The sequence below is a fragment of the Microtus oregoni genome, unplaced genomic scaffold (genome assembly GCF_018167655.1).
Source record: "Microtus oregoni isolate MIOR12 unplaced genomic scaffold, Mior012 000018F_ref0000195, whole genome shotgun sequence".
Lineage (NCBI taxonomy): Eukaryota > Metazoa > Chordata > Mammalia > Rodentia > Cricetidae > Microtus > Microtus oregoni.
In genome coordinates this window covers 31219339-31244464 of record NW_024543077.1, presented here as the reverse complement: position 1 = coordinate 31244464, position 25126 = coordinate 31219339, and the positions used below count along the sequence as shown (strand labels likewise).

General features: G+C 38.0%; 1 protein-coding gene across 1 annotated transcript in view; it reads right to left on the bottom strand.

Moving 5' to 3' along the window:
- LOC121458946 (PTB domain-containing engulfment adapter protein 1-like) overlaps positions 1-25126 on the bottom strand; it is a 222299-nt gene that overhangs the window by 10899 nt on the left and 186274 nt on the right. The window contains exons 6-10 of the mRNA XM_041668381.1: positions 20009-20107; positions 13175-13312; positions 7536-7652; positions 6755-6847; positions 157-295 (exon numbers count right to left, since the gene is read on the bottom strand). Coding sequence (XP_041524315.1) covers positions 157-295; positions 6755-6847; positions 7536-7652; positions 13175-13312; positions 20009-20107 — 586 coding nt within the window. The remainder of the gene's footprint in view (positions 1-156; positions 296-6754; positions 6848-7535; positions 7653-13174; positions 13313-20008; positions 20108-25126) is intronic.

Genomic DNA, 25126 nt, shown 5'->3' with positions numbered 1-25126 from the left:
GAGAGGGGGAGGGGAGTAGGGGGGAGGGGACGATGTGTGGGAGGAGGGGGAGAGAAATGGGAAACGGGGAGGAGGCGGAATTTTTTTTTAACAACTAAAAAAAATAAACAAAACATAAACAAAAAAAAGAATACGAATATTTTTAAGAGAGCTTACGGATTTCAGCAGATCTGCTAGGTACTGGTGGGAGCTGTGTGCCATTGCGAGTAGGCGTGGGAGACTGGTGTGATATTGGGGAAAAGGGAACCATATCGAAGATGTCAGTGGAAGGAGATTTCACCGTGACACTGCCGGCCTGCAATGAAGATAGGAATCAGTGTGATCGCCCACGAATACTTAATACTGTACCGGGAATGTCACATATGTAAACCACACAAGCACAGTCCCGAGGGGAGTCAGATAACCTATGTGTAAATGAAACGTGGTTAACTACAGTTTCTTGTGGTTCAGACCAATACACCAAATGCTCACTTAGAAAACAACAAAAACTTGTTCTCAATGTAAATAGCAACACTAGTGTGGACACTGCTCAAGATTGATGGGCGAGGTGTGCTGGGCTTTTGTATACTTACAAACCCTTGTCAGCTCTGTCAGAAAATAGCAAATACCTTAGAAACTATTTGACTAGAAAGGAAAGTTTTGAAATTGACATTGCATGAGGTTTTGAACACAAACAGTTGACCATAAGAGACTTTCTTAATTGTAAATGTCAAAACTCAATTGACATTTTTGTATTCTGAAAGGTAGAACACATCAATTTGCAAGTACAGGAGCAAGTAATTGGTATTTATTGCAGTAATTTTTTCCTGAATAACTTCACATTTTCAACAACAACAAAAAAAACCCAGCAGCCTTGTAAACAAATTAACAACCAACAATGTAATACTCAAATTCTCAAATTATACAATACAGATCAGGACTAGGAAAATATACAAAACTGAATATTAACATCCTCTGAAAATGCACTCAAAAATAATGTAAAATGGGAGAATCACCCATGTGCCAAGCTAACTAAAATATAGTATAATCTTCTATGGAGACTGTATCTGATTAAAGTATGAATTCTTTAGAGAGGAATAGAAGTGTTTACTCTTCCTATTAGACTGAAGAAAGATTGCCAAGAGTGGCTCATGTTGACAGTATAGTTAAGAATAAAAATCACAGGACACTGGTTGCATGTTGAGAGAAATTGGTTAGTTGTTCGTCTAAAATGCGTGTTAATACATTTTTCTGCATAAAAATACCACTATTTGCCCTTCTTCATAATTTTCCATTATACTCCTCATCCCTTCTACATTTGGGAATGTTGCTCTCCTAATCCTCTTCTGTCTTCCCTCACATCCAATATCTCTCTTTAAGGCATAAAAATGTTAAATCTTACCTGACACTAGAAAGCAGTAATATTGCTTCTCTGTACTGATCCTATGCATATTCTCAGCTTCTAAACTCCGAGGGCTCTCTGCTTCAAACTCTGCTCAGCATAAACTTAAGAAAATAAAAATCCTATAAAGGCCCCAGGTCCCATCCCAGCAATTCAAGGCACACCTTCTTTTAGCACTTCATAACGACATGTTCTACAAGAACTCTTTTTAACTAGGGAATGGATAGCAAGTTTTCTGCTTAATAAGTCACACGAGGTCTTGGATTGCTGTTCTCACTGACTGGCCTGAACAGACAGTGGTATTAGTGTTTCCACCAACAATCTGGAACCAGACAAGTTGACAGAAGAGACAGAAATGGAAGACATGCTTAGACAGAGATGGATCATTGCTAGTGCTCCAGAAACAGGATGAGTGTCTCAGAAATGCATGTGGCACATGACCAGACACTCTGTGTGGCAGCCGAAGAGGAAGACAGAACGAGAAACATGCTAAGGAGGAGCAAGGAGGCTCGGAAAGAGTGAAGAGCATAAATGAAGATCGTTTGGGAAAGAGTTTTGTGGAAATTTCAAAACCCCGCTGAAGATGAATATCTGTATGAGTTCTCACTGTTCATTTTTAATTGAAATATTGTCATATATTCAGAGTTTTAAACAGAATATTGGAATCACCAGGACTTCAGTGGAAGACAGAGAAGAAACTGAGAAAGCCTGTGATGTGTTTTAGGGTCCAAGTGATGGGGCTGCTCACTAAGAGGAATAGTCATGATCATGGAAGACATTCTGGTGAATAATTAGTGACCAGAGAATTTTCTAGTGTTAGTATACATTTTAGTAATCTTCCAGACTTTGTAATTATGACTATCGCAATGTTTGCATTTTCACAGAAGTAATGCCCAATAGGTTGTAAGATATAAAACTCTGTAAGCTCAGGAGCAAAGCTAAAATCTAAAACAGTGACTCCAGCTCTCTGCCCACCCTGAAAGTAAGGAGTTCCCCATGGTAAGACATTCTGGAGATGGAAAGGAAGTTAACAAGGACCTCATAGAAATTGGAGGTCATATAGCAGGCAAGTAGCATAGTAAACAGGGTCTGAGTATCAAGACTTTGGGAGTCACTCTTCTGTCATGAACACTTCCTGTCAAGACCTGAGCTCTCTCCAGGTGTCAGATTCTATAGTCGCTAATTAACTCAACAATCTGACATCAAAGCTATAGTTGAGCCTTTATTCATTTACTATGATACTCTAGGCAAGAGGCTGGAAAGAGGGAGCCCTACTACATCAACACTCCATTGCATTTTCCCCCATAACAGCCACTGAAAGGGTAGAGGTAAGGCATGGCGTAGTAGGTGATTGCTGAGGGAACCTGGACAAAAGATTCACCAAGGTTAACCTTTTGGTTTTCCTTTTTTTTTTCTTTTTGTAAGAGACAAAGAAGTGCTGAATACAGAATCGGAGAGGGGAGAAGTGTGGCAAAGACCCTCGGCATGAAGAAATCTGGCAGCAATATTAAAGAGATGCCTTGAGCAAAGGTGTCAGAGAGGGCTTCTGTATCAAGACTTGAAATGCAGAGACCCATGAGCATATACCCAGCTGGGAAGGAGAGAGCGTGACTCAACTCAAAACTGCCCCAGCTCTGCGGTGGTGGCATGTGGCATGGTGGGTGGATAGCCCTTTTTTCGCCAGGGTCCAAATATTGACTCATTGTAAAATTCATCTTTACTGAACTTTGTCTTAATTTGTATTTTAAAAATTGAAATACAGTAAAACCACTTACTCTCTTCCCCTCCTCCCTCCAATTCCTCCCATATATATTCCATAGAGTTCCCTCCCTCCCTCCCAAACCCTTGGCCTTTTTTTCTTTAAGTGTTACTGTTACATATGTATATAAATGTATTAATACATAGGTACAACCTACTGATTTCATTTAGTGATATTTCTTTGTCTATGTTCTCAGGAACAAGGACTAGATAACTCATTAGGGGGTTCATCCATGGGGAAGACTAATTTCTCCCCTCTCGGCACTTGTTAACTACTTAAGGTACATTTTAGTAATCCTTAAAAATAACAAACCCTCTAATTTGAAACTTATACCACCAGGGAAGTACCATTTCAGGCCCCCAGATCTAAAGTGGGTTTATAATTTCTTAATTATGAGACCTATTATCTTATATTTCATTTAAAAATATTTAAGTTAAATGCTTGTGACTAACCTAGCCACAAACCCTGAAAAGAAACTTGAGACAAAAGCTCAGTGCTGTGCGCAGGTACTGCCCTGGGGAACTGGACAGAAAACACGCTTGCTTCCCATTCCATAGGCTTTGTCTCTGGATCATCTGGGTTCAGCCAATAATCCCAAAGCTGGGACGTAGTCATCATTTTCTGCGGGCACCAAATGTTCTTTACCGATGTTCGTGTTTACACTTCGTGCCTCTGTTTAGAGACTCTCGTTTGCGTTATTGCGTAATTGAGAGTTTTCATAATGGGTTCTTGCCTAGGTTGAGTTCAAGAGCATTTGAGAAAGCACATTGTTTAACCACAACGCAATACACAATTTTAAGTTGTAATTGTCTTATCGAGTCTAATGAATGGCTGCGCAGCAGATTATATAAAAGTAGAATTTTGTCTAACTCCGGTGAATTGAAAGGGAGACATTTGCTTTACCCAGCAATAGACAGTCCAGTATTCCTGGAAACTATAATTTTATTCATTTAACTTTTGGGAACAACTTGATTTGGTTGAAAGCTTCTGTACGTAGTAAAGGAAAATGCAAGCACTCAGACACAGAAATCAGGAGGAAAAGTTTGACGTAATTTGGTGTACCCACATTTTATGAGGGGACAATCTCCTGAAAGTGTTTTCATGAGGCCAGAAGGGCAGAATAAACCCCCCTTTCAAATATAAACATAAGTGACACTGCCGTGCAGATATAATGAACTTAATTCAGCTTGCTTCTAGACAATTGGTCCCAAATGGCAGCAAAACAGCCTCTCATTGATTGCCAAACCACGAGAACACAGAACAAAGCAAAGTGTGGAGTCAAGGAAGGGAACTTCTCAGTGTATCTAAATAATACTTTTGCCTGGGGACCAATTTCTAAAACCACTTGGAGAGTAGGGAAATAGGTTGGTCTGAGTATCCATGGAAGAGATGAGATGAGGGTACCTGGGAGGGGGTGGAAGGAGGGAGGGAAAAGGGAGAGAGATGTAATTCTATCTTTATTAAAAATGTACCGAAAATAAAGAACAAAAGAGGGTAACAAAAGCCTGTAATGATAGATTTGTCATCATTCATAGTTTTAGCATTACTATTACTTAACTTCATCTAAAGTTTAGAAATCTAGAATACTTTTGGACTGACACTTTCTTAGTAATGAAAACTTTTCTATGTTCTTTATCATACTCCCATCCTTTACTTACTGTCAAAATAACCATTGCATGCTCAAGAACACAGGTTCTCAAGCCATGGGACATGGTCCCTCTGGTGGTTGAACTACCCTTTAAACAGAGTCACATATCAGATATCATGTATATCAGATATTCACATTACATTTCATAACAGTATCAAAATTACAATCATGAAATAGCAGCAAAATAATTTTATGGTTAAGGTCATCACAACATGAGGAATTGTAGTAAAGGGTTGCAACACTGGGGAGGCTGAGAACCACTGCTTCAGATCTCAGTAAGACCCTTAAACCCATGAGTATTGCTTAAATGAAACTTTGTCTTCTTTAACCAAGCTCTTACTGTATCTTACTTAAACCACCCATGCTCAATTACAACTTCACCCTTGTCTTGATATTTTCACAGTTACCCAGCATTAGTGTAGGACAGTGTCTGCCTTGAGACAAATTGACATGCTCTGTTAGGGTGGGAGCAGTTCTGCGAATGTGTTCCAAATTCATTTGATCCTCCCAAACCTTCACCTTCAATGAAATGGCCTCGAATTTCTGTCCTTGCAGGAAGGAAACAGTGAATATTTTTTGGGTTTGCATCAAAAATAACGACAAACTTATTTTATCTTTTGAGGACCCAAAGACTGAACCAAAGCATGCCTGATAAGTTCTAGAAACAACCACTCAAGACTCACTGGAAAAGCACCCTCCCTCATACTCTGTGTTTTACAACAAAACTTAAAATAAGCATTTTAACATGGCTCAAAAGGGTGTGTGCTTCATTTTGCATATTTTTGGGTCAAAGCAGAAGACAAAGCCATTGTTCTGGATCTTGAAAAAAGAGAAGCAAGCCAAAATAAAACAACACAAAATCCTCGAGGGTTGGATAAAGCGAAGAATAAGAGTAAGAAGGATTGGGATAAGACCAATAAGCCCACTGAGTATATTGTCTGCACTTAGGAGTCTGCCAATTCTTTGTGTTCAGCTGGAGCAGCAGACTGTTTCCAATGCTGGGCAATGGTAGACCAACTCTCTCAGTACAGAGGATGGAAAAACAAGAGTTTAAAGTAAACTGAAAAAACGATCAATTTCCAGGTTATGCTAGTTTGAAGCCCTAAGCCCAGTTCTCATAGAAGCATCCTTCTTCATGGTGATGAACTGATAAGCTATTATGATATTATTCTATAAAATTATATATAAATTATATATAAATACTTTATATATAAATTGTCAAAATCTTTCCAACAGTTTACTGGTCTCAATTGTGTTCAACTCCACACACCCATGCTTTAAGGTAAACAGTGTGAATAAAATGCATTATAAAGATTATTAGTGGTACAGATTATTAAACAGGAAAATATTCAGTATTAACTACATCATTGCTAGAAAACAATATAGCTTTAAATTGTACCTCTCTCAAAAATAATCCCCTTGGCTGAAATCACTTAATAATGGTATCATCCCCAATAATGGTATTGGGGACAAGATTTAAAAATGGATCAGGTCAGACACAAATAATTTCATACCAGATGTTTGCATGATGTCTGAACCGAACCTGGACATTTCAGTGTCTGAAGCTACCACGTCTAGTACATGGTCTTGTTCTCAGTCTATTTCCTAAGGTGAAGCTCAGCACTGTGGGGCTAGCCTGCATGAAAATTGTGACTCACCCCAGGAAGCGATAACCAACAGGAAAGAAGGACAGGACTTGCCACAAAGGGAGAAAGTATATTCACTCTTAAGATCAAAGTAAGGTTGAAATAATTTTAGGTAACAAGGGGTAACAAAAAGAGTAACATGAAAAATAACCATGTTGTGAACTATCTACAAAATTTAAACGTGAAAAGGCACCCTGCTGAGCAGTCTTCATCTTAACCGGAGTTAGTTTTATTATTGATCACAGAATGATTTGAATCAAAGAAGGATTCAAGATTAGGAGGTGTTTGACATCGTACAATTACACTCTCAATGTACTTACTGGAGAGGATGACACTTGGCTTATTCTCAACCGGTTTTCTAAATCTTGGACTTTATTTTTAAGTTCCATATTTTCGGTTTCTAAATCTTGGATCTAAAAATCAAAAGATCATTGAATAATTTTCAGGATTATTTCTTTCTTGGAAAATATTGGCTGTATTATCTCAGTTACCTTAGCAAAGAACATTTTATTTATAAAATTCATTTATATTTTATATTTATAAAATTCAAAAGTCTTTGGTGCACAAGGAGCATTACTTGCCACAGTTCAGCAAATATCAGAAGATCCAAGGCCACTAGGATGATAATAAATTTAAAAAAATATTGTGTGTGAAAATTTTATGTTTCTAATATTTATTTCTGTGTTTATTTGTTGAGTGGTGTAGGTGATACCCATCTTGGGGTATAGAACCACAAGACAGAAAAGCTGCCTGTGAACATGGGAGGGTGGAGACGGGGCATAATTGAATTACGAAGGAATCCGAGCTGCATGGGAATCCACTTACCCAGCATCTGCTGCCTCTGCTGCTCTGATCCCCATGAGAAGCATCAGGAAGTGAAGCAAAGTCACATGAGAACACTAAGTTCTTGTGGGAATTCAATATAAAACAGTTAAAGACTGTGCAGAGGCCCCGGGATGAAGAGTTATAGGAATATGTTGCGAGCAGCGCCCACCGTGTTAGGGACAATAAATGGCAGGCCTTCTCGGTTTGTTTGAACATACACAAATTTCCCTGTACACACACCAGACAGATGTGAAGCAAGAAGTTTAGGTTACTCACTCTCTTCTGCATCCCAGCAATCTGCTTTCTTGTTTCCACATCTTTCCCTCCAGATTCTAGAAATTTCCTGTATGCCAGATCAAATGCTTGACCAATTGTTAATGTTATTTCTTCAGCCTTTGAAAAAAAAGCCATACAATGAAGATCTGCATATTAGCAACAATTAATCAAGGCATTATTTACCCTACCCCCAAACCAACCAACCAACAAAAAACATGGAGCTCTTCAGAGACATGAGTTGAAAGTATTCAGGGCTGGCATAAAGATCTGTGGTCCCTCAGCCTCAAGAGTAAAATCAAGTGAAGAGAAAGGAGGCCACCAAAGAGCAGCAATTGGAGTTAGAAAGCCCTGTGAGCTACTTTTACAAACTCCCCTCTGTTTAATTGAATAGTTTTCTGCAGCTGTTTTCTTGCTTCCTTAAATACCTAGTACCAGTTAAAGGCAAGCATCAAATTGAGTGGTTTCTCCTGCTGTCTTGTTACTGCTATCTTTTTCTAATGAGAAGGAGTTTTAAACTCTGGGCAGGTAGCATGAATGAAGTCACCAGGGGTAGGGACAGTCCCTGGACAATTCCAGGGAAGACCTCTCTAGACGGAGTAGCTAATTCCAGCTGGTTCATTGCTCCTCACATAACTGAGCAGTTTCAAACAGGGTCAGATCTTAAATACAGGCGATGAGGGCAGAGATGTGAAATTTTATATGAGAGCCTCTAATTTTCAGTGATGTTCACAATTCACATTTTTGTAAGATGGTGATAACAGAACAAAGTAGACCTGACATTGGCATTGGATCTGGTATATATTGTGTCAAGAAAAAAGATGATGATAACATAACTTATCAAAGGGCAGCTGTCATCTGAATTGGAACTGGTATATATTCTCTCAGAAAGAGACAGCTGCAGACACCCCAAGTCACTACCTCATTCCTTCTTCACCTGAGTCTCCAGAGTTTCATGACATTTGCATAAAGAACTCACGAAATATTTATTTACTTAATTAAGTAGGAGTTTAGAAGGCACTAACTGATTCAATGTACAGATAAATGTTATAATAAAAGCAATGTGCCTGTTTTTAATGATAGGACAAGGGTGGTAGCTTTAAGTACTGAAAATATTCCCCTGTAACAAATCAGCATTGTAATACTTTTTAGGTACTCTAAGCTACCTAAAACATTTTCTAAAAAGTTAGATATTTAATTGACATTGTCATGTCATTAAAGGAGATCTTTGCTATATAAAATAAAAATGAAAAATGTAGGCTGTTTCAAAAATTAAAACAGAATATGACTATAAGAAATCATTATAAATGTTCCCACTGTAGACATATTGGATAGAGAGGATTCCTCCAATATTAATGATGCATGTATGTCTTGACAATACCCCAGTTTTCTACAAAGAATCAGTAGAAATTATATAAATGTAAAATTTTAATAGCATAGTATGCTTTAACCTGGAAAAGGAACTGCAGTCCGTTGTATTGTAGAATAGGCCTTCTTCTGAATTTGAAACAGAAAATGTGGGGGTTTTGTTGTTTTGAAGTAGGGTAACACTGTGGTTCCCTGGCTGGTCTGTAATTCACTTTGCGGACAAGATTGGCTTTGAACTCCTAGAGATCTGACTACTTCTGCCTCCCAAGTGCTGGAACAAAAGGTGTGTGCAACCACTCACATTCTGTCTCTGTTTGGCTTTGCAGGTCTGTGGTCATCAATGACTCTATAGCACTTATTTATTTAAAGGAAGAGAAATGTTTGGCTTGAAATAGGCCATCACTTTTCTTGTGATTGTTTTTCTTGTGGCATATTTGTGCACTCTGAAGATGTATTGTTGTGACTGGTGTAGTAAAAACCTGAATGCCCAATGGCTAGGCATGGAGGATAGATGGGATTTTCAGAGAGAGAAAGGAAGAGGAAGAGGAAGAGGAATCTAGGCATGTGAATTATGCCAGTGATATGCCAATGGGGAAAGTTGGACATACAGAATGAAGAAAAAGATAAAAAGTCACATGGTAAAATGTAGATTAATAGAAATGAGTCAGTTTAAGTTATAAAAGCTAGTGGGACAAGCCTATGCTAAGTCTGAGCTTTCATAATTAATAAGTCTCCATGACATTATTTGGGAGCCTGCTAGCAGGACAGAAGGAGACTGGTTACATTTTTTAGATTTACCTTAAATTGCAAGAATTTCCATAGAGAGGTTTTGGTAACACTGTGTCCTGCTCTTCCTAATGGTACTATATCTCAAAGCTACAGCACAAATCACAGCTAGAATACAGATAATATGGCCAAAGCACAGAAAATTTCATAACCATCCTTCACGTTGCTGTAGAGACATTTCTTTCTCAATCTGTTCTCAGCTCTTCCTCATTACACCAGCAAACATCAATTAGTTTTGTGTCTATGATTTTGCCTGTGTGGGAGAACTAAAGATGTAGAATCATGGAACACTATGTCCAGGGACTGGCCCTTTCCCTTGTCTGCAGAATCGTCAGGATGCTTTATGCATTGACAGCTCACTTCTTTCCATTGCTAAATAGGGTTCTGAGGTTTAAATGTATAAAAGACTGACTATTCACCCACTTTTTAGGGTGATTGTAGTTTGGGACTGTTAGTAACTAGGAATTCATGCAAACAAACACATATGTGTGTCTTTTTGTAAACATTATCAGGTTTGTTTTCTGTGAATATTTTTAGCTTTGATTTCTGTGTGGTGAGTTTCTAAGCCGTTCATGCAAGAGTTGGATGTTGCTTCTTAACAGACTCACAAACTGTTTACCCTGAGTGGCTTTAGCATTTAGTGTTCCCAGCAGCTCCACATGAGTCATGCCTTTTCCACATCCTCAGCAGCATTGGGAGGCTTTGTTGTAATCTTTCGGGGAGCTGTGGGATAATGTCTCAGTTTGATTTTTCAACTGCATTTTCCTAACAAATGCTACCACGGATGTCTTTCCTGTGCATCTTTCTCATCTATATGACCTCGTCGTCAATGAAATGTGATGTTTTTGCCCACTCTCTAGCTTCATAGACTTTATACTGCAGGTCACTGAGGGTTTTTGACATGAGTCCTGTCTCCTCTGAGGTTTCCAAACAACTTTTCCTGGGCTTAGCTAGTTTTGTCATCTCTGTAAGAGTCTTTTGCCCAATAGCAACCTTCACATTAGCCTACAGAAGACAATGGATGAGCCAATACTCATCAGCTGCTCTCAGTCCATTGCTATGGTGGCTTTTTTCTTCCAGGCATCTGGCAGCTACATGGAGTGACTTTATTTAAGCAATTTAAATATCCATGAACATTTCACTTTGGGATTTTGAAGGGGGAGTCAAATCGGTTTTCCGCAGCAACTCTAAGATGTGGCGGAGCACTGTGTACACTACAGTGACTTCCAGAAAAACTGAAAACCTGAATTTGTCATTTCTATTGCTTCAATTTAAACTACCTGTATTTGACATTTATGTATTTAATTGTGGAAGTTACATTATGGGGAAAATATCAGCAAGTATATTGGAGAAGATAATTCCTTATTAAGTATTAAAATACCTTGAAAATTCTTAATCTTAAAACATTTATGGAAACAGTCTTCAGAAAGAAATCTTAGAGACTTAATCTAATTGAGCTTTAAATGGCAAGACTTAAGTCTGGGTTTCTATTGTACAAAGACCATGTGAGTTCAGTAGAAATATATTCTTAGATAGTTTATGACAGAAGCAAATGCTCCAAAAGTGGATGCAACGCGAAAACTTCTCTGGAAGGTAGAAAGTATACATTTTCGTCTTCTGTTCTTTCCTTGTTTTGTTTTAAACCATTGCTGTCCTTAGGCAGCAATATAAAATGTACCTGTTTAATGCTATACTTTCCTCACCTTTGGAGTGCTATTTTGTATGCTCCCCAAATGCCACTTTCAAGGCAAATGGCATGCTCTTGAATGGTTTTAGCATGCTAGACTATTCCCTGTCCTTTCAGCATGTGCATTCCTAGTATTTTCTTATAGCTTTGCTCCTCTCCTTCCGTGTTTGATAGCATTCATTCAAGATACACTAACAGAAAGACAATTCTGATGCCAAACCATATGGGCACTGTACATGCTGCCAAATCATCCTTGAGAGTCATTGCCACATCCACAATAACACTGATTAGCTGTACTGTTATCAGTCACGTTCCTGGGACAGTGGTGGTGATCAGTATTGTCATTGTCATTACTGTTTTACCATTGGGGTGGGCACTTAGTAATACATGCTGATATTTATTAAGAATTCTAATTAAGAAACATTTCAGAGGATCCCAAGGAAGCTGCTTTCTGTGTTCAAGGCATGGATGAAATAAAATTGAGCTTATTGTTTTGGTGAAAATGTAAAAAGACTGTTTTATCTTAAAATAGAAATGATTTTTAGGAATATCAGCTTTAATATTCTCAAACATACAAAGTCATCTGCAAACCACATGTTGAAAAAGCAGAGGAATATGCAACTATGGTTTATTTGTGAAATGGGATAAGTTTCAAAAATAGTGTGGTCTCCATATAAAGTTCCCTCTTGTCTGTAGAACATTGCCTTGCAGCGATAAGCATATTTTTCAGATGAGATATTCTGTAATGTTTACAAATCCCAACTAGATCTTAGGATGCCACATAAACACCCTATGAACTTGCTTTTTAAGAGCTATAAAACGTAAAAGATGTGGCTACTTGGGATAAATTTCAACAATGTATTTTCCATCAAGATATAAAATTACTGGGTATCTGTTATCCACCTGATACAAGGAATAGATACGAAATAAACAGGTATTTTTTTTCTCAAAAGGTCTGTAAAATCAAAAATATGAATCACCTAATTTGCTATTTTTGAGAACAAGGCAAAAATAGAGTCTAAATGAGTTTAGCTCTGTTTCCATTTTAATCCAATAGCGCTGTTGAGGTTGGATGGTTTTCCATTGACATATTCAATGGTTGCAATATGCGCTCAGAATTCACATCATAGGTTTCATGGCAGAACTCGGCCTTGGCTATGAAAATGAGCTCACATTCATGAGCAAGACACACGGTTTTCCTTCAGATGTTGGGTGATTCAGGAATTGTTGCATGACTCAGAATTTCCTAAGTGCCCTTACATGCGAAGAACTTCAGAATTCATTCATAGTAACACCCCCCCCTCCGACACACACACACGGGGAAGGGGGCTCCACATCACTACTTATGCTAAGTGTTCTGAATAATAAACATCAAGTCAACGTTCAAAGAACGGGGAACATTTTAAGAAGGCATACAGCATTTATTCCTCAGCTGAAGACATGTCTTCACTAAATTCCTCATATTCCAAGAAAACCTGGGCTCACTGTTCCTCTTTGCATCATGAAGACATATGTCAATAACTTTTAAATTAAAATTTAAAATAAACTAAATGACTTTGAGATAAATACAAAGAGATAAAAGTAGCCAAAGAAATTTGCATGTGAGCTTTTGCTAACAAACATGAGCATTTAGTTAGGATAAAATTGTGAAGCCTGTTCTCACGGCAGGATGAATCTATTAGTGGTGCATTAAGTGTTTGCAGGCCTTATTCTTTTCCAAATACTTTGTTAATGCCGGAAACAAGACAATCCCTGGCTTATAAAAGAGAACAAACCACCCTAAAACATCTGGCATACTTACACACTTTTCGCTGTCAAATACATAACACAAATGTTTATTTGACTCGGAATCTTTGCATATGAAAGTGAATATCCTCTTGTCGGTTTTATCATCGGCGCAGAATGATATTCTATGAAGCTGGCAGTTATGTTGGACTTCCTGTGAACAGGAACGGAAACAAATGAAGTTGACTGTATTTTCTTCCACTTTTTGAAACGTCGGCAGCATTAATAAGACACCTCACAGTTCTAAACGTGCAGCGATAACCTGTCAAGTATTGGTCTTGGAATTGCACACGCCTGATTTTACACAAATCCGAACATAACGGAGGCGGAACGCCTGACTCATGGTTGGAACAAGACATTCGCTGCAACAGTGCACACACCAGTGCATGCTGGAGAAAGGAGGATTGATCAGTGGCTCGCAGCATTTCTGGGCCACTTTGTAGGATTCTGCGATCCTACAAAGGATCTTTAAAAACCATATTCTTCACACCTTGAACATTTACATAGGAGTATACTTAGCCCCAAAATATTAAAACATTTCAAAAGGTTTATAGAAAAAGAACAAATTATGCCAAATTCTTTGCACTTTGTGCTACTGGTAATAATTAGCACTATAGAGTTAAGTATGAAACACTCTCTTGACGGTTTCCATCAGACCTTTTCTTTATTCTTTGTTTTCATTCTATATTCTTTATTTTCTTGGTGATTTCCATCTCTCATTTGTGATGTTTTTTTTCTAACTTCTTCATTGTTGATTTTTTTTCCTTCTAACTCATTTTAACTATATTCTTTCCCTTACAGTTTACATGCCTCAACAAAATATTTCAGGCAATATAAAAATTATACTGCAGTTACAGTATATATTCTGTGTTTCAGTGAATGATTACAATGAACACAAGTAAAAAACAGAACGGTCTCCATGTTCTTTACAAGATTAAACATTTTATGTAATACATGTAAAAAAAACCAATTTATCCCAAGAACCTAAATACATTCATACCCAAGCAACTTGTTATAGATTAGCCATGTAGGTAATCAAGATACTCTTCTCAGTCAGGTCTTTTAATGGCAGGTTGTATTTTTCAGTTACAAAGAAAGGACCAATTACTTTATTCCTTATCTTTAGAGGTAATTTTATAGGAATCTTAAAGGAATAACAAACCTAAACTTTTATACATGAAAAAGAATTAGTCAGCCATGCTTTGAGTCTTTAGTGTGCATACCAACTCATCAGGTTCTTATGTCAGGAGATAGAGGTCAGAAATAAGTATACGGAATTAATAATCATCCTTGGTCATCAATCAGTCCTAGCAAGAAAAGTACATCAATGATTAATAGTTGGACTGCTTTGTATTTTGACCTCAGTTTTGTGTCCTCGCAAACTTTAGATTGTTTTCTGGGGTTTTTCATCTCAAAGCTATTATTGAAACATCTGCTCTATCCTGAAGGTATTTTAGAGCTTTGTTCCAGCTGATGATGCACACCGAAAGCTGTGACTGTATCTTTCAGCATTAAGATTAAAGGAATTCGAGCTGGCTTTGCTCCTGGGACTCAATTGTTTCTCTTAGTCGTTAACCTAAGCCACAGTCTATATGGCTCCTCAAGAGAAACCCATGTGTGTGACACTTCCTTGTTTTATTTTTTATCACCAAAACTCTATTTAAACTAACATTATTATCATCAATTAGATAGGACAGCTTAGGAAGGGGTCATCTTCATAATAATCCACAGATAAAAACACCCAGTAGAACGAAATGTTTCCATGAGAAAAACACACTACATTATAGACAGTGGTGATCTCACCACACCCTACCAGATACCAGAGAAAGATTGCAGCAGTAAACAAGTGAAGGCACAGCAGAAGAAAATCACATTCCATTCCGGGGTCTGTGCTCTCAGTGTCTTGCCTATCTGACATTCATCCATCAGGGAAGTACCTCCTGGCGGGCTGACTCCTTGGATGTCAATTGCCACCTGCTGCTCCTTTGACAGGGTCACAGTGGCACTTGCCCTTAATCTTTAGACCAGCAACAAGTTGTGTAAGTTTCAGACTTTTTCCTATATTTTGCCTGATAGCGCAATGATTTTTTTCACATTGACACATATTTTTTGCTTTTATATAGTCAATCAAATAACAACCCTGAGCTATACTGCAGTCTCTAAATTCTAATAGCTAGGATATATCATTAATAACTATATGACAATGTTTGTGATACATTTCCATCTCATCATTATATGGTTTAGAAAAAAGACCTAATGACTTTTTATTAGTATAAATTTTATACTAATTTTATAAATTTTATAATTTATAAAAATATAAATTATATTTATACAGTTCAGAAAAGAATGTTTTATTTTTTTCTTCTTATTTATAGGATAAACACAACATTTCTATAACTAGTGGTGGAATGTGTCATTTTTCATCCACTCAGCAACCAGTATGGAAACAGAAGACATTTGGTTGTAATCATTCCCACATTATCATAATATTTGTTGATATTGGTGTGATGGTTTATGGGAACTATTACCATGAGATAATCCCAGAATCACAGGAAGAAACGGGCCTTTGGTCATATCAGTAGGATATCATATTGATTACATTGTGGAAAGAGCCATGTTAGTGATGGATGAGACCACCCCTGGACAGAATATCCTAGAATGCATAAAGCAGAGAAGCTATAAACATGTCTTCATAGTTGTTTTCTGTTTGCGGATATAATATCACAGGATGCTTCAATTAAGGTTGCCTTGCCTTCCCCTCGATGCTCTAGTATTTTACCATATTAAAAATAAAATAAAGTAAGGCAGTTATCAAAGTCATCTTCCTAAGAAGACTAGAACTGAGGAAGACTATCACTCCATTCTCTTGGGATGACTTTTCTAGTTTGTTTTGCTTTGCTTTTTGTTTTAGGTACTAGGGATTGAACTCAGAGCTTCTTGTAGTTAGGCATAACTTGTTTTCTGTATCGAGTTAGACAGTCCATCTTGTGATAAAATTCATGGATATTAAATCCAGAACTAATTTTGTGAGATGTGCTAAAGAGATTTGGGAATACCACCAACAAAACACACAGCGAGGAAACACATATACTTATAATCAACATCTTTGATTACAGCTGGAATTTTCAGATCAATTTCTCTGAGTACTCTGTTTCCAGAACCACATACTACACGTAGAGAACAGCTAAGGGGAGTAGAAATGAGAAAAGCATAGGCGCTAACTGCTACAGAGATTGCATTTATTTCTATTTTTACCCATCCAAGTGGGAAAAACATAGTATCTGTAAAATAAAGACTATTTCTTGACTAATAGTGTATTTTAAAAATCCCATCTTTATTTATAGATAGATACAAACCATTCTTCTGCCCGAAGAGCTCATTCCCAATGTGATAAACTATAACTGTATCAGAAATGCCTAATGAAATATACAGAAGCTCATTAGTTTGAGACTGTCTGCCTATTTCATTTCTTGCCTAACAAATTTGCAAGCCAAGAGTATGTTAGCAGCCTAACTTTACGTATAACAGAGCAACTTCAGCCAATTACATACAGCTGGGTTTTAACCAACCACTGGCAGCCAGCTCATGATACCATATCTAAATAAAGCAGACATCTAGCTGCCGCCAATTAGAAAATCTCCTTACCATATTCTTATTTGGCCTTTAACGCTTATTGCTCATGCTCGTGAACTATTCTGAGTATTGCCTGACTTATGACATATTATATTGCAGTGGCAAGAATTAAGTGGGGGCGGAGGTTGGGAGCTGGAAGAAACAAAGGGGTTGGGAGAGAAGATCAACTAAAACTAGCAATATAGGGAAAAAAACCAAAGGAAGAAGGATAACTGGTAAGATAGGCTAGAATTATAAAATGTAGAAACAATGAGTTTAATTAGAAGGACACTGAATAGGTAGATAAAATTTCTCCTAAGAAACAAGTCGTTAAATGAAAATCCCTGTGTCGGGTAGGCTAGCTCCTATGAGTGGTTGATTCAGGATTCCCCTGAGAACCCCAAATAAAGAGGTGATCACCACTGTTGTTGGATGTCTAACAGAACTAGATGGATAGACCTTATTGCTGAAAATGTCGTAGTGTCAGCCATAGGACATGGAAAAATCAAGTTGAGCTTTCTTCTTTTTTTTTTCCAACTTGAAACGTTAATTTATTGCAGTTATGTTTGGAACCTATATTGATCACTGCAAAATCATTTGGAATATTTTTTTAATTAATTGATTTATTAAAGATTTCTGCCTCCTCCCCGCCACCGCCTCCCATTTCCCTTCCCCTCCCCCAATCAAGTCCCCCTCCCTCATCAGCCCAAAGAGCAGTGAGGGTTCCCTGCCCTGTGGGAAGTCCAAGGACCTCCCACCTCCTTCCAGGTCTAGTAAGGTGAGCATCTAAACTGCCTAGGCTCCCACAAAGCCAGTATGTGCAGTAGGATCAAAACCCAGTGCCATTGTTCTTGACTTCTCAGCAGTCCTCATTGTCCGCTATGTTCAGCGAGTCCGGTTTTATCCCAGGCTTATTCAGACACAGTCCATCTGGCCTTGGTGAGTTCCCTAGAGATCATCCCCATTGTCTCAGTATGTGGGTGCACCCCTCGCGGTCCTGAGTTCCTTGCTCGTGCTCTCTCTCTCCTTCTGCTCCTGATTTGGACCTTGGGATTTCGGGGGGAGAGGGGAATTCGGGATCAACCTACCCCTGGACCCAGCAATATCACTCTTGGGAATATACCCAAGAGATGCCCTATCATACAACAAAAGTATATGCTCAAATATGTTCATAGCAGCATTGTTTGTAATAGCCAGAACCTAGAAACAACCTAGAGGCCCTTCAATGGAAGAATGGATGAAGAAAGTATGGAATACATACATATTAGAGTACTACTCAGCAGTAAAAAACAATGACTTCCTGAATTTTGCATGCAAATGGACGGAAATAGAAAACACTATCCTGAGTGAGGAAAGCCAGACCCAAAAAGAGGAACATAGGATGTACTTACTCATAATTGGCTTCTAGCCATTAATAAAGGACATTGAGCCTATAATTCGTGATCCTAGAGAAGCTAAATAAGAAGGTGAACCCAAAGAAAAACATATCGTCATCCTCCTGGATATTAACCTTCATCAGGTTATGAAAGGAGACAGAGATCTTCTTATTGGTTTGCCCTCACAGTGTCAGGAGGTGCTGTGCAGGCTGCTAAGGAAGAATTGCTATCCAGTCTTCCACAATTCAATCTTTGCAGGCTATACTATCCACTGGACTGGCAGATGAGCTCATTGGTATAATTGTAGAAAATCTATATTAGTGAGACAACCAATTACTTTCTAATTGAATTTGAAGTCTGCACCAAAGGAGAGAATTCCTGTCTGGCATTGTAGTCCTACAGTCAAAGCCTTTAGCCACAGAAGTCCTATAAATCCTAGTAAGGAAATCATGGCTGCTGTTTACTAAATGGACATAATGTGTCAACAAATCACCTCCTAAATAACTAAATTTATGCCCACAGATTAATGGCATCCATTTGGACCATGAAAGTTTTCTTTGCACTGCAGTGGTAACTTCAGGGACTTGTGGTTGCTGAGATGATGAGAATAAGTAATTGCTGAGTACTCCTCTATAAGTTACACATCTATATTACTTCCTTCAGGGCTCAGGGGGCCTCACAGAAGATGAAAGGATGCCAGAGCCATAAGGAAGGGATGGGGAAATGTGGAATTACCGGCTTCTGGGGTATGGCGTGCTTGTTGAATTCAGAACTCAATGCAGCTGTAATTACCTACACAAGACCAGCACAAGCTTGGTACTAACAGAAATCGTGTGAGTGGTGGCAAAAAGCACACAATTCCAATCACTTCAACAGGCTCTAGAGAGAGTCTACGGTGAAGGTAGAGAACTTTCCCTCAGGCGAATAGCATATAATACAGTGAGAAGCCCCTTGCCATGTTCCTGTAAGCATGAGTAAAACTCATTGGGGAAAAAAAGGAAGATGGAAGTAGTAGGGGCACTGATTGGCGCAAAGAAAGGGAACTGTTGGGAGTAGGAAGCAATCAAGAAAAGGTGATTGCAATAACCAGGATTAAAATATATTGTATACATGTTTGATTAAGTTATTATGAAATTCATTATTATGTTTAATTAATATATGTTGATACAAATATGAAACTTTGTCTTAAAATTAAAAATTGGAAATAAGGCATTTATATGGGTAATACAACTCATATAAAAGCATTGTATGATCCTTAATTCAATCTGGTGTCCTTTTTAAAAACAAAACAAAGCAAACAAACAAATAAGTAAAACCCAGACATACAAAGAATCTCAAGTATGTGCACATATGAAGATACAGCTGTGCCAGAGGAGAAACTGAGTGTGTGGACACATGAATATTAAGATTCTACGTTCACAACTACAAAGGAAACAAATTGCCATTGCTCAATTTATCCAGACGTTGGCATTTTGTTATAGCAATCCTAGAAAACTAATACACATCAATTGAATCCACAGGAAAGGACATTTTAACAAGGCACAGCTTTCGTCTTCTTTCATACCCAGCAAACCATACCCTATGCATCTTGCACATAGAGGGATAGAAATCACTAAATACAGGCACTACCAGTACTGAATCTACTTTATATAAGTTACTATATGTGGGGCATAGGCTGCAGGTAGACAATACCAAAATTCCAAAAGTTCTTCCCTTTCTCCAAATTGCTACACATGTTTAAATAAATCGCCAAGCACCAAACATTTAAAGTTGGTAATAAATGTTAAATATCCATGAAAATAGATGTAATTGTCACTGATTGAAGAATAGGTCCACATAACTCTCAAAAAAACAAGGCTTACCTTTGTTTTGGGTTCAAGAATTTTTACTCCGTAAATTGATATTTGCAATTCAACTTTAGGAATCTTCTGGCCTTCTGATTTCTTGATGTGTCTTGCAAACTATAAATAACAAAAACATTCACAAAATTGTGATTCCATGACTGTGGAATATGAACATAAATGGACATTTGGAGTTTGTGTCTGTAACCAACATTCATGAATTCAGGGACTACCCATTACAAAGCATTTTGTAGAAACAGTTTTGCTCAGTAACCCTCTCTGTCTGTAACCGTAATTCAGATTCATTCGCAGTGACTTGTATTTTCTGTTTCCTTTGGTTTTTGTTTGTTTGTTTGGCTTTTCTTTTTGAGACAGGCTCTTTTTCTGTTTTCCATGTCAGCCTTGAAATCATTATGTAAATTCAGCCTGCGATCAAATTTATAACAATCCACTGCCTTAGCCTCTCAAGTGTTGTGATTTCAGGTATGAGACACTATGCCTAGCTGATTGTAATCATTAAACACCAACAAAAACACCCTTCTAAAAAATGCCAAAACCTTGACTTTCATACATTTTCCATGCCATTTAAAGGGCTGAATGTGTACCAACCAGCAAAGAAACCATATGGGATAGTAAGTACTGATGTCCTCATTTTGAGATCATTTTATTTTAATGTGTTCTCAGAATTTGCTGTTCACCTGCTGTTGAGTGACAGCTACCTAGTTGGGTACATGACCTATCAGTCAAATCAACAAAGATGATACCAACTGATATATCTAAACCAAAGCTGAGAGCTCCAGTCATTTTACCATGAATGACTCCTTTGTGGGGACAGAGGTGGTCTAGAATCACAAACACAGCCAGCATCTTGTAGGCACAATGGTTTCTACTTATTTTCATAGCTATAGTATCATGTCTTTCTACTCATTTAAATCATATGTTCAGGTCTTTGTAAAATACAAAGAATATCATTCTACTCTCACGCAGAGGAAGTTTCTGCCTGTCTCTCCCCAGCTTCTCCAGATTTAGTGGAAGAAAAATTATGAATACAACTGAATTTTAGTATTAAACAATAGACATGTTTACAAACTTAATATTAGAATACATACAAATATTTACCTAAGCACATATATATATATACAACATATATGTGCTGTTAGAATAAGTATGTCCTGGGCAGTATTTTGTAATCCTTTTTAGTTTAATTGCTATTTACTTGAATCCACGGTTCACCGGATGTCCCAATTTCTGTTCAACTTCCTATTTTCTTTGGTTTACTGGGTGTTTTACTTTCTGGTGGCAACCCCTCTGACCCCCTATTTTCTTTCTTAGTTCCTTCCCTTTATATGACTTTAAAAAAGAAGGAAAGAAAGGAGACTTTTAAAGTAGTAGGATTGCATACCCCACTGCTAGGGCTTCTACAACTCATTTTCAGCATATGGAAAGTCCTTTGAACTTGATTCTGAAGGATCAGATGTGAGGTCGGGCAGAGCTCCAGGGCTCTTGTGTGTCCTATTTATTTGCATTGCGCAATCCATTCTAATCTAGGGCAGATGTGAGCATGCATGGTAGTTGTTCCCGGGGCAGAGTGCTCAAAGCCTTCTTATTTATGTCTTTGCACTGCCACAGAGAGGAGCTCAATTAATGCTTACAGGAGTGCCTTTAAGTATCTGCCTTCGAATCCCAGCCGCTGTTACTTGTTTTGTACCCACTTTGGGTGGCATACTTTTCCAGTCTGCTTTTTTTCCTGTGTTCCTTTGACATAAGCTGCTTCATTATTATTGTTCTTTTGCCTGTAGAAGTCTTACAGTGTGCACATGACACCCAATGTATGCCAAATACTTCTCGGTCTTTAAGAAACATGTTTTGCTTCCATGTAGTGTTATTCAGCTCTCCCTCAAAGCGTGCATATTAGCTGTCTTTCCCAATTGTAGTATACTTTTGACTCAGTATAATTAAGGTTTCCGTGCATGAAACACTAAAAGTACAGGAGGGTCTGTGTTCTGTACTTATGGAAGGATACCTGAGATAAGCCACCTTGTACTGCTTGCAGGGCCTCACAGTCACTTCCAAGGGCTTTTTCGCCATCTGAAAACAGCAATTCCTGTGACCTCAGACATGAATCCCATAACCTTGTGTTTTATGAAAATATTGTTACAAAAAGCCAGTAATTTAAAACTTGTCTGTTTAGAAAGGGACAAATGAATGGAAGTAATGAAGAAAGGAAAGAGAGTGTTGATATCACACATGTACACACATACACACACACACACACACACACACACACACACACACACACACACGGAGGAGGGCCGGAGAAAGCAGGAAAGGGATGATGAGACCTAAACAGCTGGTATAAGCCCCTCTGGTATCACTCCCCTACCTCATGTCAAGACCAAGTTAACAGTACTAAAAAAGCCTTGAGTTATCAATCCTCCACCAACCCAAACTGTATTCCCTAACATCCTTACACACCGCAATCATGAAATGGGCTGGGAACAAGCATCATGGAGGATGCACTTGCTCCCTTGCACCCAGACATCTTCCTTTACCATCACACTCCCCATTCGTGTTTCATGTAAATATCAACATTCCCATCAGTTTTGTGACGTGATTGCTGAAAATATATCTGCAAAAGTCTTGCATCTAGAATTAGACTCACTCTAAGCTTAAATAATTTGATAATCATGGTCTCTCTGCTTTTTTTCCCTAAATTTCAAGCTCACTGCTCACAAAACTTTTCTCCCATCTTAAGTCTCCTTGATTTTCTTACTTGTGGACTTCTTAACTGTCTTCCAAAATTCTTCTAATTCTAGAGTGATGAGAGACAATGCATGACATATACTCTCTTATCCTTGGCTATATTCCTTTTCTTATTTATTATTTTAATGTAAATCCTTGAAGAGCCTTGTTTGCAAATGTCTTTCAATTTTTTCTCTGAATTCCTTCCTGTGTAGACCTACATAGATCTATCCTTGTAAATTGAACATAATAATCCAATCCAACAAAAAGCTTCAAAGGACATAAAACATAAGCATTTTAAACACCAGTACAATACAGGATCAAGACACAGTCTTTGCTTCCATAAAATGATGAAAAAAATTGAAATTATAAAGTAAGTTAAACATGTGTTAGTGCTATTTAGAGCTTGTCATGAAAGTTTATAGAACATTGAGTTTTGACGCCCACATTACATGATTTCCATACATCTCTCAAAGGACATTTTAAAAAGTGAAATCTAATTCTATTACTAAAACTAATAGGATACATGCTAGTGGGCAGGAAAATTAATTTATTTCTTAGACCCTATTATTTGGCAATTCTATGCCGCTTTGTGAATGTGTATTTTTCCTTTATTGAAAATAGATTCTCCCATGAAAGTACTAACCAGGCCCAATCCGGACTGCTCTTCAGACTGGAGAGAAAGGGGGAATGGAGTGGGGGGAGGGGGAGAGGAGTGGGGGAAGTGAGAGAGGAGTGGGAGGAGGCAGAAATTTTTTCAATAAAAAAATAAAAAAAAAGAAAATAGATTCTCATACAATATATTCCTAATTATAGTTCTACTTCCTCTACTTTTCCCAGTTCCTTCCCACCTCTCTGCCACTCCAAATTCACTCCCTCTCTCTCAGTCTCTAGTTAGAAACAAACAGGTTAGTCAGAGATAATAACTAAATATGACATAAAAAAAAGATAATACAAACAAGTAAGAGCTGTCATATTGAAGTTGGGCACAGTCATCCAGTAGGAGGAATAGAGTCTTAAGAGCAGGCACAAGAATCCAAGACCAACTAGGTCTCACTGCAAGGAATCCCATAAAAATACTAAGCTAATAGTTATAATATATACACAGAGGATCTGATGCAGACCCATGTATACCCTGTGCATGCTACTTCAGTCTCTCTGAACTCATGTATCCCTTGTTTAGGTGATTCAGAGGGTCTTGTTCTCCTGGTGTCCTCCATCCCCTCCTGTTGTTACAATCTTTCCATGTCCTCTTCAATGGGATGCCCTGAAATCTGAGGGGAGGGATTTGATGGACAATTCCAGGTGACTCTTCCCACACTTTCTCCTTCCACCCAATCTTATCCCAACCTGATCCCCAACTCCTGTCCCCACCTACCCCCAGGTTGATCATCAAATCTATTCTATTTCCTCCTCCCAAGGAGATCCCTGCATCCTTCAGACCCTTCCTCTTTACCTAACCTCTCTGGACCTATGGATTGTAGCTTGGTTATAATTTGTTTTATGGCTAATATCCATTCATAAGAGAATAAGTACCATATCTGTCTTTCTGGGTCTGGGTTACCTACTTAGGATGATTTCTCTACTAGTTCTATCCATTTTCATATGAATTTCATTGACTCATTTTTAAACACAGGTAAGTAATACTTCATTGTCTAAATGTGCCACATTTCTTGAGTTGAGGAACGTCTATGTTGTTTCTAGCTTCTGACTACCATGACTATGCTACAATGAACATTGCTGAGCAAAGGTCACTATGGTAGGATACATCATTTTTTTACTATATGCCTAAGAGTGGATCTTGAGGTAGATCCACTCCCAACTTTTTAAGTATTTGATTGCCATAGCGGCTGTACAAGTGTGCAATCTCATCAGCAATGGAGTGTTCCCTTTATTCCATATCCTCCTGAGCATGAGTTTTACTTCTATTATTGATCTTATCAGGCGTAAGATAGAATCTCAAAGTAATTTTGATTTGCATTTCTCTAATGGATAAGAATATTGGACCTTTCTTTAAATGTTTCTCAGCCATCTGAAATTCCTCTACTGAGAATTCTCTGTTTAGATCTGTATCATGTTTTTCAATTGGGTTATTTGGCTTTTTGATCTCTCTATTGGATGTGTAGTTGGTAAAAAATACTTTCCCACTCTGCAGGCTACCAGTTAGCCTGATTGACAGTGCCTCTTGTCTTACAGAAGCTTTTCAGCTTCATGAGGTCCCATTTAATAATTGCTGATCTTAGTGCCTATACTATCAGTATTCTGTTCAGAAAGTCATCTATGTGGCAAAAGTGTTCTGGCTATTCTCCACTTTCTCTTCTTTCAGGTTCCGTGTATATGATTTTATTTTGAGGTCTTTGATCCACTTGAAGTTGTGCAGAGTGATAAATATAGATT